The sequence below is a fragment of the Anopheles nili genome, chromosome 2 (assembly GCF_943737925.1).
Source record: "Anopheles nili chromosome 2, idAnoNiliSN_F5_01, whole genome shotgun sequence".
Classification (NCBI taxonomy): domain Eukaryota; kingdom Metazoa; phylum Arthropoda; class Insecta; order Diptera; family Culicidae; genus Anopheles; species Anopheles nili.
In genome coordinates, this window is record NC_071291.1 from 58,085,196 (window position 1) to 58,100,327 (window position 15,132).

General features: G+C 48.3%; 1 protein-coding gene across 1 annotated transcript in view; it reads left to right on the plus strand.

Annotated features, from left to right (window-relative positions):
- LOC128730479 (disco-interacting protein 2) overlaps window positions 1–15,132 on the plus strand; it is a 28,340-nt gene that overhangs the window by 9,266 nt on the left and 3,942 nt on the right. Inside the window, exons 2-9 of the mRNA XM_053823527.1 lie at window positions 1,906–1,983; window positions 4,801–5,118; window positions 6,889–7,527; window positions 10,523–10,651; window positions 11,138–12,092; window positions 12,171–13,129; window positions 13,195–13,331; window positions 13,397–13,952. Of these exons, the coding sequence (XP_053679502.1) occupies window positions 1,906–1,983; window positions 4,801–5,118; window positions 6,889–7,527; window positions 10,523–10,651; window positions 11,138–12,092; window positions 12,171–13,129; window positions 13,195–13,331; window positions 13,397–13,952 (3,771 nt within the window). The remainder of the gene's footprint in view (window positions 1–1,905; window positions 1,984–4,800; window positions 5,119–6,888; window positions 7,528–10,522; window positions 10,652–11,137; window positions 12,093–12,170; window positions 13,130–13,194; window positions 13,332–13,396; window positions 13,953–15,132) is intronic.

A 15,132-nucleotide genomic window follows, 5' to 3' on the forward strand; every position in this document is an offset into this window, starting at 1 on the left:
CGTTTCCTTTTCTCGTGGAGTGCCCTCGGTCTCTTTCGGTACCGGCGAGCTCTTGCGATTTGAACGCGTGGGTTAATTTTCCCGCCGCTTTTCTGATCTCCTCCTCCGATCGATGATCGAAACCCCGATCGGCCGGACGCACGATCGATGCTTTGATGAGTGTGTTTCATGCAGCAAAAGAAGCAAAAAACACCACCAACCTTACAAATGAGAATTAATAATTTGTGAACTTTAATCAAGCTGCGTCAGTTTTCTCGGCCAGCTGCTGCCTGTCAGCGCACGTGAAGGTGTGCCAAGCGTTACTTCAACGGTAGCTACCAGCACCGTTAACCCCGTTGGTGGTTTGGTGCTAAAGGACGTGCCCTGGTGATTGGCTTCCGCGCAATGAGTTTGCAAATTATTGTTCACCACTCGCGATGAGTCGTACGTTTCTGTGGCGAACGATCGCCGTAGGGGTATTTGGAAAGTGGCCCTTCGGAGGCGAAGAAAGCCGTTTTGATCGTAGAATGTGTTCGTTAGATCGAAGTTGGAAAAAGATGGCACGATTTCAGTGTACGTAACGTATATTTCAAACATCAGCTAGTACTGGTCGAGAGCGCATCGATAAACCGTGATCTTCTTCAACAAAACACCATCCGATGGTGTTCGTTACATACAAATCTACTTTGGATTCGAGGGTAAACTAAGCTAAAATTAGAGTAAGTATTTCCTTCCCAAACCTCCATCGTACGTAAGCCCGGTACGTGAACTAACTCGATTAAACGACCGCCACAAAAGCCATCTGCCTGCAGAGACCCCGGGCGGAAATGGTGGTCAAATTTAGCGTGGAAATTAGAAATCAGCTTCCTCGCCCCAAAACCACTCCTCACAGCCCACTGTTCCGTTCCTCCTCTGACCGTGAATCCCGAGACCGATTGCTCAATCCCAATTTCCCAGGGTTTTCCATCGCGCGTCTCTCGCTCTCTCGCGTATCCAAATGAAAAACCCCCACGCAGCATACCTTTTTTTCCCCCGCAATTGGATCGCTTTCGAAAGCATCGGTAAAGCGAGATGGATCTATCAGAAGTCGACCAAGGCGAGGGCGGTCGGTCGGTCGATATTATTGATCTAGTTGGCATCGCCCGCGCGAATGCTCCAATTAGCAAGCGGAGCATTATTGGATCAATTTTCGCAAAAAGCGCTTTCTAGCGTTTGCCTTCGGTTTGGCAGACAGGATCCGCCGTAGGATGCATCCATCGGCACTAACACACTGATGCAAAGGTGTGAAACAAACCCCCACCCACCCTGTGGTGCAGTGGTGTTATGATTTATGCACGCAATAGCAATGCCACGCGCGTCCACATTACTGATGGTGGAGTGCGAAAAAAAAACCAGCACGCACTAGCTTTCGAAGATGAAAAAATCGAACTCATCCAAATGTGTGTGCCCGTGTGTCTGATGAGATGGTGACCATGGCGAAGGCAATGAGCAGAAGCGCACGTGTGGTTGGGTCGTAATTTGGCAAAGTGACCATTTGGCCTCTGCGGGTCATAATTCGTACCTTAGTCTTCTCGAGTAGCGAGAGCATTGATTATACGTTTGGGGGGAAAATTTGGAACAACCGAAAGACAGGTTGCTTCTATTTAGGTCGCACATTGTGGCTGCTGTTCCTGATTGATCCGCGCTGCCAGGCCAACGAAGGTCAACGATGAGCATCGGATTCGGCCGTGTTGCTTTTGTTCATCTGCCTTTTGATCGTAGCCTTGCTAGGGATCGAGGTTTTTTTTGCAGTTTAATATACGTGAAAACAAAAACCCCATCAGTGTTCTGTTGTAGAGCTATATACTTTTTCCAGTTTCACAACGGCATTTGCCCAGCTCGTGCGCCACCTTTTACTCATCTCATTGTTCACGTTTTGTATTTCAGGTGACATCACGCAAAAAGGATACGAAAAGAAGCGAACCAGACTCTTGCAGCCATATCTGTCCAAAAATGTGCAGCACGGTAAGTAACCATTTCGGTAACATCGCGCGCCCGGTGAAGGTAGTTCGATCTTGTAGAAAAGTTAGAAAAAACATGAACCGGAAACCACCCGGTATGAAGCTCGCGAAACTCGTGCCCGGCTTTGGAGGGTGTGTACCACCCAGGGTGTTATGAGTTATGGGTTTTCTGTTCATGAAGCATGCCTAAGGGGGGTTTGCACGTGTGGGAGAATGATTAAATTGCGTCAATTAACACACGGTCCTCAAATCGCGCCATTCACTCCCACAAGCGTGGTTGTATTTTAACCGGCGTAAAACAGCACGCTCATTTGGACAACTGAAAAAACATTTTTATTGGCAAAGAAAAACTTAAAACACATCTGTGACTAAACACAAACACACATCGTGATCGTTAAAAAAATTAATTAATACGTAAAACGCCAAACTCAGCAAATGCAACACGGTTTGAGAAAGCACAGCCAATTTGTATGTGCGCCCGTGTAGTGTTTATTTTTTCCACTTTCTCACACTTATCCACATCGCTGGGGAAGACAATTCCCGATCGAAAAACGCCCAGCCTCTTTCCCTTATTTTCCAGCGGCCCCGGCTAATGACTTAATGTCTCAAGAATGTTATATGTCCGCTTTTATACCTCTTTTCTTCTATTTCGACGGTTTTTTTTTTGGTGGTTCACTCTCTAACCGCTCGCAAACTCGCGGATGCGGCAGTAATTTCAAAGACACCGCTGGAATGCAATAACCCCCAGCAAGCGTGTGTTGACATGTTCGATAATTTCGTACATTACGGGGATAATGCTGATTTATGGTCGCCATGGTGGCCAAGTGTCCGCCAAAGATTACACGGTTCCGCGGTCATACCTTCGCCCGGTGTTCGTTTGTCAAATACCGCTTCGGTGGCCATTTTGAAACCGAGGATCCTACTCCCGGGCGGTGAGTGTCTTTGAACATTTAATCCGCGACGTCGGGCCACCCAACCGGAGATCGGATTCATTTGCCGTACGAAGATGTACTTAAAATGCGAAAAGTTTTTGATTCTCGTGCCAAATTGCTAAAAGTGTGTGATAGCATTTTAAGGAATTTTTGGGGCGCCTTTGGAAGACACCAAAAATGCCTCAGGCCAAAGCTGACGTCCTGCACTTCCGCTTACGGGGTCGTGTCGTGCATTAGAATTGATGATGACTTCGAGAACTAACTGTACACAACCACCTCACGTGTGCGGCCAGTGACGGTGACTGACGGTGACTTGCGCTGGGGTTTGCTTGCCGTAACGCCCCAAAAGGCCATTTCCTTTCCTTTCATTTCTGGTTGATATTTAGCTGCCACGAGTTCGATCCCCGCATAATAGCGCCATCAGAGGTCGTGTGCGTGTGTGTTTTGTGGGGTACAAGGAAGTGCGCTCTCGTCTAGTCTCCACAGTCTTTGAAGGTACATCCGAGAGGGCGCTAGTCACGCAACTTGGCTGTGACGAAAGGCACACGCAGCTAAAAAACAAAAAAAGAACGAACAAAACTCCAAACGAAATGATTGAGGAAGCGATAGTTATGAGTGCAGCCGATTGCTTATGACTTCCTTCCGTCGCTAGGGCAATCTCTGGATGTGAACAAATGACACTCGGAGGCAGCAAGAGTTTACTAATTTCAAGTTGCCGCCGGTTTGTGTTCTCATCAACCAAATCAGCCGCCTTTTCGGTTACGTTGAATTGATTTCTCCGCCCGTTTTTTACGCCACGCCGAGGGGGTTGTCTTTAGGACGCTAAGGGTGGCGTTCGAATTACTTTTCATTTTCCCATCGGAAACGCACTCGTGTACGTCCTTTCTCAAACCCCAAAAGTGACAATTCGTTTTTTTTTGCTCAGCGAAAGAGGTTTGACGTGGTCAATAAAAAAAAGAACACCGAACGAACGATGTATCGCTTAAAACCGTGCACTTTAACTGTCTGCTTCTCGGAAAAGCGAAGCGGTTTATCCGGCCACTTTATCGCTCTGGGGCGTTTTGTGTCTTTAACTAAACACTCCACCCCCAGGGGAAAGTGTTCGTTTGTGAGACCGACACGATTGAAAAAAAAAAGTGCCGAGGATTCGAGCTTTACTTTGCGCGAAAAAACCCAGCAATTGTAAACAAGTGCACCGACGACTGATAGTATTGCAACAAACGACGACTACCGGGCGGAAAATATTGCAACAAATTAATCCACCATAAGCGAGAGTCCCTTTTGGTTGCTTATGCTTGGCTGCACCGTCAAACGATCCACACCGATGTATAGACGTTCCCCCATCGTGGGAGGTTAATGTCACTTTATCTACCAAATCCACGAGTTCCGCCGTTCCCTGACAATGCCAGGCTCCAGTTTCTCCTTCACATGGGTCACCGCCGGCAGCAATTAAGTGTAAGAAAGTGGAAAATTGTCAACGATTGCGATGTGGGGTGGGCTGGGTAATCCTTGCTCGTGGCAACTGTCTCTAGTCTCATTGTCGCAGCGAAACGACCGGGCCGGAGTTTTCCATTTCGTTTTTGTTCGCCTTGCGATTAATGGCTGAAAGTAACTCAAACGACGCGTGGCAGAAAGTCGCGAAAATTAAACACCAACTAGCCGGCAAATAGTAGAGCGATCCAGTAGCCTCCCGTAGCGAGAGAGTGAGAGAGAAAGGAGGCACTTTCATCTGCGAAAGTGCTGTGTTGGGATCCTTTCCAACCACGTGCTAGATCCTCCCACAGCTGATAAGTAGAGCCGGGGGCATTGGGGGTTTTGCTTACGTGTACATATATTTCGTGTGGTAGTGTTGCTGTGTTTTCATCCTACATACTAACTTCCAACTCTAGGTAGTGGTGGTGGTGGTGGTGGTGGTGGAGGTGGGGGTGGAAATAACCCCGGCTACGTCAATGACATCCAATCGCATCTGCATCATCCGTCGTCGCAGCAGAAGCAAAACATCTTCGTCTCCTCGGGCAGCGGTGGTGGAGGTGGTGGTGGTGGGAGTAGGGACAGGAATGATCGATCCAGCAGTGGTGGAGGAGGAGGAGGTCATCATCATTCCTCGTCCCACCAGCAGCGGGAACAGCAACAGCAGCTGCAACAAAATCGCACACGTCGCAGCACGCAGCGAAAGGTTACGCACAACGAGAAACGCTATCATTCAGGTTAGAGCACGATATCAGGTCAGATAGACCTGGAAGATGAGCTTGTGTGGATCCTCCAGCACCTTTGTTACGCAATTAGTTCCTGTAGCGGTTCCCCGATCCACGGGTCCCTAATGTGCGCTCAAGTTCCGCTTAATTTGCCCAGCTTTTCTTTCCCTTTGATTCCTTGCAGCAAAGTCTGCAGCCGGTTTTCTTACGCTGTGCGCGATCGCGTTCGACTGTGTCATAATGCTCTGCTTTGACTACGCTAACGGAGCCCATAGGCTCCCGTTATTGCGCTAAGAGAGGGTTGGTTTTGGGAACTGAGGAATCAAAAGCGAGATCCCACCCTTAATTCTGATTTGCGGCCTTCCTAAGCACCCTTCAAAAGACCCATGAACAAAACTCGATCGATGCGTTACTGGGTAGGAATTCGAGAGATGGAGGTTCCTATAAAAAAAGCTCTCCACTAACGAGTTCGTCTGTTTAGAAACTTGTTTCTATGCCAGCTTTTGGATTTTTAGTTCCGTTCATGATTGCTTCGTAGCTGTTTATGCTGTTTGCGTTCTTGATATGTTGCTTGTTCGGTGTTTTTCTTTCGCATTTTAACGTCTTTAACTTAGTCGTCGTCGTCGTGTGAGATGATTGCAACGACCCTAGCGGTAATTGCTACCTTTCGCGGCAACTGTGAAGCAGATAATCTCCACTTTTCCAGCTAATCCTGCTGAACTCTGATCACTTCAGTGTTCTCTAGCTCCGGTTTCATTTTTTGAAGTATCTTTTCCTTTTTTTAAATTACGCCATTCCTTCTGGAAACTGAAGACAAGGTCGCCAAAGAGCTGTCCCTTTTTCTGCGAAAAATGATCCACCATTTGTTGGGTCGGCTTGAACTTCGGAGCATCTCAACTCACGGACCTCCCCAGCGCTTCGAAGGTTCCTGTGGAGCTCAAGCTAACTCGAAATGTACGCTCGAGGTTATAACGCGTTCCTTTGAAGCCCTCTGAAAAGGAAGACCTCCCAACCACCGGTGTCAGATCGCAGCTCGACGCAGCAATCATTAAGCACTAATTGTGCCCATATGCGCGAGCCTTCTCGGAGCCTTTCGACCATTCCGAAAAACAACCCCCACCACGCTGCGTGGGAGAGGTTTCATTGGCACATTGACTGCTCGTGTGTTCGATTGATGGGTTTCATTTGCGCCTGCGCGATCGCTGGCGTTTGGAATAAATTTGCATCTACTTGGGGTTGAAGGGGGGAGAGTTTTAGTCGTCGTTAGACCCCCCTAGCGCGGGTAAATGGGTGGTAGATTTATTTTTATGTTGCCGCTAACGGTAGATATCGTAGATGTAAGGCATGATTTAGTGCTGTAATTCACTGTTTGGTACGCTGTAATGTAAGAAATGTTTCATTCGAAAACGGTGGCTCTGGTGGCTGGTGGCTGGTGGCGGGTGTGAGATATTGTTTATTCTAACTTGTGTTTCGTTTTTTTTTTTAATTTTTCTTTTTTTTCTCTCTCTCTCTCTCTTTGGTTTATATCCACGTGTGCATGCGTTGTGTGATGTTCCATTTGTTCCACTGTTGTGTGTGTGTGTTTTTTGTACATCGAAATTACTTGTAAAATGTCCTCCGATGACACGCGGATCAAACGTGCGCACAAAAAACCCTTCATTGCACACACCCACACACACCCGATCGTGCACATCGAACACATGCACTCATCTCCACGCTCGCACAAAAAAAAACTCGCACCGCTTCGCTTTCGGAACGCGCACATCCCTGTCTGCCGTCCAGCGTCAGGACGACCGGACGTGCGGCAACCGGAAGCCTTGCTGGATCGGCTGGCTTTATCAAGCATCCCGGTACACCAGCATCTGCTACGAGAGCGTCTGCTGCTGCAGCATCAAGCACTGCTATCGGGGAATACCTCATCCGGTTCGACGTCCTCGGGCAGTGGCGTAACCGACAAGGCCTTCACGGATCTGCTTAAGGATCTAAAATCCATCGATCAGAGACCGGCGGCGGTCACCACTGCTGCTGCCACCAATGTGCCATCGTTGCTTGAACAGCATCAACATCATCATCATCATCCCCAGCAACAGCAACAGCAACAGCAACATCAGCAGCGCCAGCAACAACCGAACCTAACCTCAACGGCACTGGTGACGGCCGCGACGGATGCGATGCTCAAAAAGATGCACATCTCACCGGCCGGTGACGTCAAACCGGAAGTGCCGGTGGTCACCGGAAGTGGTGGTGGCAGTGGTGGCCCTGCTGTGATACTACGTCCAAAGGCGCCTCAACCGCCAGAGGGCGTGAAACCGCACGATCCTGAACCGGACCGGTCAAGTAATAATCCGCCGGGTGCCGGTGACGGCAAGAATAGTAGAAATAATCGAAGAATTGGACGGCACGAGAGTCGCTACACCAGTGGTAAATCAATTGCACCCCTTCCGTTGGATCTGCTTCCACGGAAATCTCTCGCATCAAATTCAAATTCAAACCCTCCCAACACACTGCTCTTTTCTCGATCTGTCATCCCGGCTGTAGGGTGTTTCGGAATGTAGAGTTTCTATGCCTGTGTGGTTGGTTTTCTTCACGTCCCTTTCTTCCGTTCTTTCTGATCTATTCCGCTGCTAAATCTACGAATCACACACGCACACCTAACATTCAAAGCCACTAACTAACGCTTCGAGAAGGGTTCCTTCATTAACCGAACCGTAATACCCCTAGTACAAATTTGGGACAAACGGTTGGTTCCAAAATTGCAGGTTGAAAGGATAACACCCCCAGAGACTACGACCGACGACGCGTTATAAAACCTACCCCATGTAACGCCACGTAACGAAATTCATCCACCTGGCTAATTTTGATGCAGGGCGCCGATTGCTCACACGACGCCCCACAATGTAACAAGCCGCGAGCTACTAGCTCGTGTGTGATCTGTAATTTTGATCCCCTTTTGGATTGAAAATTGGAAACGCAACAAGCCAAACGTCCAGCTCTCGTCCAGGTTCGTACTCGTGCTTTACGCTCCTGGACTCCGGCGGTCCGGCTGGAATTTTTTTTAGGTGTCCGATCCATCGTTACGTCGCCATTTTCTTCGTTAGCTGTGGAAAATGCGTTTGGAACCACGTACGGTACGGGAGCTAATCTTTGCACTCATAAAGCTCCTCCTAAACGGTATGTCATGAGCGGCGGCTTGATTGATAGGAATCGTAATGAACCGCTGGTCAAAAAACCTGGCTCCCAACTACGATAGCGTGAGTGCATTCGACGGGAGTGCAAATGCCTCGTTCGACGATCGCACGGGTATCTAATTTCATATCAATTATGCGCTAATGAGCGATCGAAAACAAGACAAAGTTACGCGAACTGACCGCACGGCCAGGAGAAATTATTGTGCATGTTAATGCCTTCGAGTGCATTTTGTGAATGGTTTCGTTTTTCGTTTTTGCATGTTTCTCATCGGTTTCTTGTCCGTATCGTTCCCTTGCGTCCGTGGTTATTTAATGCATGAAAGTAAACTAGCGATAGGCCAGCACGGGGCAAGCGTGCATGTTTCCATTTTTTTTTGCTTTCTGTTCATTTAGATTAGACGTTTAGTTTCGTCTCTTTAACCTCTCTACCACGTGGATTGGGGTATCGTTATGCTCCAACAACCCCGGGGGCGGGCTGTGTGTCTGTTGTAGAGGGGTGCTTAAAGGCTAGATAAACACGAATGGAGATCGATCCATCACCGGGAAGACGGCTACAGCGACTAGCCGATCGTATGACGGAGTCGAACGCGTTGATTTATCCTTCCCCCAAGCGACCTGAAGTACAGTAACGGCATCCTCGCATCTCCGCATGATCGTACACGGGACGTTCTTCTCTCCGATTACGTGTCCTAGACTTGATTGACAAGTTACGATCAAGTTCAGCGGCACCAACTGACAGGGTGGACTGATCGAGCTTCGAGGCAGACAAGTCGCACCGATTAATCGTGGGTGAAGGCACTTGATAGGAACGACTCGCATGAGATATTATGTGCAGTAAGGTTTATATTTGTTTTCTTATGGAAGAAATGGTCTTTTATATGAAATATTTATTTTTTGTACTAGAACAAACCAGAAAAGTATCTAAGAATTGCTCCAATAGGTTTTATAACTTGCTGAAATACATTACATTGAAAGTAGTTCTTATTCGCACAAAGTCGAACGTTTTAACGTTTTAAAGCTACATTATATATTAAAGAAACACAACCTTATTTGTTGATTTTGTTTCTAAAAGTAAAAATTGCCCACATAAGTCAGAATCGCTCATATTGAATTTCTTTGACAGTTGGACACGTTCGAATAGTCAAAACATGTTCGTATGCCGATCGTTTCTTTCACGATCGCGTTTCCATTAGCGTTCTCCTAAGTTAGGTAAAATTTGATATACCTCCAAGTTCTCATTGAAAACTGCGCCTTTTATTCCAACGCTATTCGTTATAAATTATAAGCAATCAGTTAGATTGATTACAGAAGCAATAATCCGTTAAAAATCCGTGCAACGCAGCTTAAGCGCGCCCACGCGCGATTTAGAAAATCAAACGAAATGAGCTGAAATGCTGTGGAGAATGTGTTTGCTCACCAAAGAACGTCCCACGCGTGTGCAACATCGCCGAAGGAAGCTTCAGCGGTGAACGTTAATAATCTTGTTAAATTGACAAAACTCTTCGGCAAATCGCCTGCCAACGTTTCCCACGCATAGTAAAACGTCGGTGTGTTCTAAGAACAACTGTCACGTGTACGACTCGCGGTGCATGGTGTCAGATGTTGCCTGCTTCAAGAATGGTAGCTCCAATCCCATTCCCAATTCCTCTGCCAAGCAACTGTCAACTAGCAATAAGCTTTCCATTTCTTCATCTTCTTCTCATCGTAGCTGCATATCTCCTGCTTATGTCCCTCCTTCAAGGTGGACCGAACATTCAAATATCAAATCGAATATCATTTTCACGTTTTCGTTTTCGTTTTTATTTGCTCTTTTTCTCTCTCTGCTCCCATCCTGCTCGTGTTCGGTTGAACTGTCGCGTGCCAATCGTATCGTGGCCATCATCATCATTATCACAAAATCATCATCATGTCGCTGTTTATCATCCGGAACCACAATACGCGATCACACGCCAATCGCCGACATACTTCTTCAAAACACAAAATCATGATCAACAATTCTGCTGTGTGCGCAAACGACCCTATTATCGTGGACCTTATTGTACCTCACCCAACATATGTTATACACGCGCTGCAAATGTCATACGCTATATGCCCTGTTCTTCTGCAACAACCTCATCACAAATGCGGACACACAATTCACACTCTGACAAACGCGACCCGACGCGAAACCTGAACATCCCTGAACTAAAAAATCGACCACGGATCACCATCCCGTATCATTCACACAGAAGTACGCCAGGAAGCGGTACAGCAGGCATTAGCTGCATTAAAAAATCGCCCCAAACCTAGCTTGCCAATGCCATCCAAACGAAGCTCGGTGCTTAACCGCAGTCCCGAGCGCGATCATGACGATTCAGGTAATTGCCCACGCGAAAAACGCAACGTATATCATTCATTATCTCCAAACGGGGGCGAGCGATAACTTCCCCCGTGTGTTTCGCTGCAAATCATTCAACTTCAGGTCACAAGAGCATCCAAACAAAATCCCCCTCTGTTGCTTAATTGGCTTTCATCCATGCACGGATCCCAAAAAAAAATCAAACCAACCTGAATGTCGGTAGAGAACACCCATAGTATTGGAAATTAGAGTATGAATCCTTATTAAAAATCGACCGTTGGTCAGAAACAAAAGCTGCTGCATTGATCTCAACGCGATCGTTATTTAGCAGCCTTTATTGTGTAGTGTTCTGGTTAAAATTGTCTAGCTCATTCCAATGCATGCAAATGTCCAAAATAGGTCGAATAACGTAAGACGGCGAAGAAGAGGTTAACAGTGAAGGGTGATCGATGGCAAAATCGTCATCAATGTTGTTCATATTTTTAACGATTGTCCCCATTTTCAGACTCCAGTACGGAAGATGAATCCATACCGGAGGAAGGTATGCTGGGAAGAATATCGACACCGGACCGGGACAACTACAATCTGCCTCGTGATCACATACTTACACGGGAACCGATGAAGCTACCCTCGTCCCGGGACCATCACCATTCGCAACCGCAACCACTGCCCCAACCGCCGACAAAGCAATCCTCCCAACATGGGCCTCAGCAAACCCACCTCGATCGTCGGCCACCACAAACGATCCCAACGCAACCGATCAACACGCAGCACGCGACGCTATCGGATACGTCGAGTGCCGGATCACCACCGGCCGTCCACCGGAACCACCAGTACCAGAACAAACCGTCGAGCTATGACATTACGGATCTGAGTGACTTCCAGCCGCACCAACGGACACCGTACGCCGCTCCGGACATCACACAATTTAGCGCCAACACGCGTCGGGGTGCGGATCGTGTGACGCGTTACGTCAACCTGGCCAACCAGGAACCGGGTGACACCAGTACGGCTGGCCGGTGGAAAGTTTCGGCCAAGATCCAGCAGCTACTCAACACACTGAAGCGACCGAAGCGGCGCCCTCTGCCGGAGTTTTACGAAGATAACGACATCGAGCTGGAGATCGCCGCCAATCCGAAGGATCCCAACGCACCCAAACCGGAGGGCAACGTGATGACACCGGTACAGGGCGAGCAGTTGATCGTACCATCCGGGTTGCCCCGCACACTCGAGGCCGCCCTGCAGCGGTACGGAACGAGCTCGTTCAAAGCACCGATGGCCACCGTGCTGGATCCGAACGGGAAGATGACGACAACGCTTACCTACGGTAAGCTGCTATCACGCGCGCAAAAGATCGCGTACGCTCTCTCGACGAAGGTCTTCAGCAAAGGACCGGAACAAGTGTCGCTGAAACCGGGTGATCGTGTCGCCCTGGTTTATCCCAACAGTGACCCGCTCAAGTAAGTGCCCGTGTGGTGTTAAGCCGCCCGACATTCGTTCGCTAAACTAACCGAGTTTTTCGCCTTTTTGCTTCACAGCTTCCTGACGGCCTGGTACGGTTGCATGTTCCGTGGGCTCGTGCCACTACCGATAGAACTGCCGCTCTCAAGCTCGGACTCACCACCGCAACAGGTCGGATTCCTGCTCAGCTCGTGCGGTGTACACGTTGCCCTCACCTCGGAGGCCTGCCTGAAAGGTCTACCGAAATCATCCACCGGTGAGGTGACCAAGCTGAAAGGCTGGCCACGATTGCACTGGTTTGTGACGGAACACCTGCCTAAGGTGCCGAAAGATTTCAACACCAACAACAACCGCATCAGCGAGGACTCGAGCGCGTACATCGAGTACACGACGGACAAGGAGGGCAGCGTTATGGGCGTTACCGTAACGCGTCAGGCGATGATCAACCACTGCCGTGCGTTAACGGTGGCCTGCCACTACACGGAAGGTGAAACGATCGTGTGTGTGCTTGATTTTAAGCGCGAAGTCGGGCTGTGGCATAGTATTCTCACCTCGGTGTTGAACGGTATGCACGTCCTGTTCATACCGTACGCTCTGATGAAGCTGAGACCATCGTCCTGGATGCAGCACATCACGAAATACAGAGCGTCGTGCTGTCTCGTGAAGAGTCGCGATCTACATTGGGGCTTGCTGGCGACGAAAGATCACAAGGAAATCTCTCTGCTGTCCCTGCGGATGCTGCTGGTGGCGGACGGTGCCAATCCCTGGTCACTCTCTAGCTGCGATCAATTCCTGAGCGTGTTCCAGTCGAAGGGACTGCGACCGGATGCGATCTGTCCGTGTGCTAGCAGCTCGGAGGTGTTTACTGTGTCACTGCGACGACCGGGACGTCCCGTTTCGAGTGGCTACAATCAATCGGCAACCGGACGGGGTGTTCTTTCGATGTCGGCGCTATCGCATGGCGTCGTGCGAGTTGATAGCGAGGACTCTCTTACTTCGCTCACGCTGCAGGACTGTGGTCAGGTTATGCCGAGTGGTACGTTTTGAAGGTTTGGTAGCTACTGTGCATTTTACTACAAGATTGCTTTCTCCCCATTGCAGCTACTATGGTTGTGGTCAGTGCCGAAGGACCGCCGGTTCTGTGCAAGACGGATCAGGTTGGTGAGATTTGCGTGACCTCGGGTTCAAGCGGTACGGCGTATTACGGATTAGAGGGCATGACAAATTCCACCTTCAAGGTAAGACCATCCTTGAAATGGATAAATGCGATACAGTGTGTAATATGCTACTCAATCTTCCCCAGGTTCAACCGCTTCTCGAAGCACCCGTCACGAAGGACGGTGAATCCATCCCAGGGAAACCGATCAATGACGAAATGTACGTACGCAGCGGTCTACTGGGTTTTCTGGGTCCCGGTGGGCTTGTATTCGTGTGTGGCTCCCGAGACGGCCTAATGACCGTGACCGGGCGCAAGCACAATTCGGACGACATCATCGCAACGGTGCTAGCTGTCGAACCGATGCGCTTCATCTATCGCGGACGAATCGCGGTCTTCAGCATCAAGGTGTTGCGGGATGAACGCGTATGCGTTATTGCCGAACAGCGACCGGACTGCTCGGAGGAGGAATCATTCCAGTGGATGTCACGGGTTCTGCAGGCGGTCGATTCGATCCACCAGGTCGGCATCTACTGCCTGGCACTCGTGCCACCGAACCATCTACCGAAGACACCCCTCGGCGGAATACATTTGACCGAGGCGCGTCGACGGTTCCTCGAGGGTTCGCTACACCCGGCCAACGTGCTCATGTGTCCGCACACGTGTGTCACCAATCTTCCAAAACCACGCGAAATTCACCACGGTATGTACGGCTAAAGGACGCTTGCTGCTTTTTCACGAAATCCCTCGTCCATCTGCACCTTGCATTGCTCCTTTGTGTGCGTATTAGTGTGTTGATGTGTACCAGTGGCACTTAAATTAGGCGAAATTATAAAAGAAATGTATGCTTTCGACGCGACCCACCCAAAACGGGGCTAGTATGTTTGATGTGCGAGTGTATGTTTGACTGTGTGTTTGATTTTGAATTTTCCTTGGTTTTATTGTGCTCATTTTTCTCATTCCTCTTCACCATTTGCAAAACGCGTAATCGCTTATGCCGTACGTTAGAGTAGCAAAATACACAGCAACTTCTTACGCTTCGAAATCATACTTCAATCAATCGTAAATGTTAAAATATCGCTCGTGGTGTTAAAGGATAGGAAAAGGATTTCTTTAAAACTTTCCGTAACGAAACATTGTGTTACGTTTGTTAGGGAGGATTCGATCCCGATTCGGCCTAGTTATTGTTTTCCACACGCACAGAAGAGTATTTATGTGTTTTAAATTTTTGGCTGTTTTTATTATCCACCTACATAATTTTGACAAGTTTGTGTGTGCTTTTAGAAATAAGTCCTAACAAATTCGGTAGATGGCTAACAAAATTTGTAATGCATGCATTCTAACAAAACAAATTGTAGCAAACAATCACCAAAATCAAGATAGTTGGATAGTTGTTGGTGACTTATTTCTAAAATTGTTTTGCACTATTGACAAAAAAAATCACTTCATCTGTTCCGTCGCTACAACAAAATATGAGTGGCTTTTGTATTGAAATTCCCGTCGATCGGTTTTCCGTCTGTTACACTCCAATATACCACTTTCAAGCATTCCGATTGATAGTACCAATTTCCCCGCCACCCCGTGCTCACTTACCCAACCGAAATCTTCTAGAACACCCCCCCCCCCCCCACCCTCTGCTCTTCTCCCGTTCAAGGATTTCCCCCCACTCCCAACGAATTGGCTGGTGTACTAGTTTATTCATACTTTGTTGGTCGCCATTGATTTCGTATAGTTTTCATTTTCTCAAAATTAATATCATTTTCTCTCTCTCTCTCTCTTTCTCTCTTTCTTAATTTTCTTTTCAAAATGCTGCTCTGCTCCTCACAAAATAACGAACGACAAAAATAATCAATCCATTGAACCGCGTAACGTAATCGTTTACC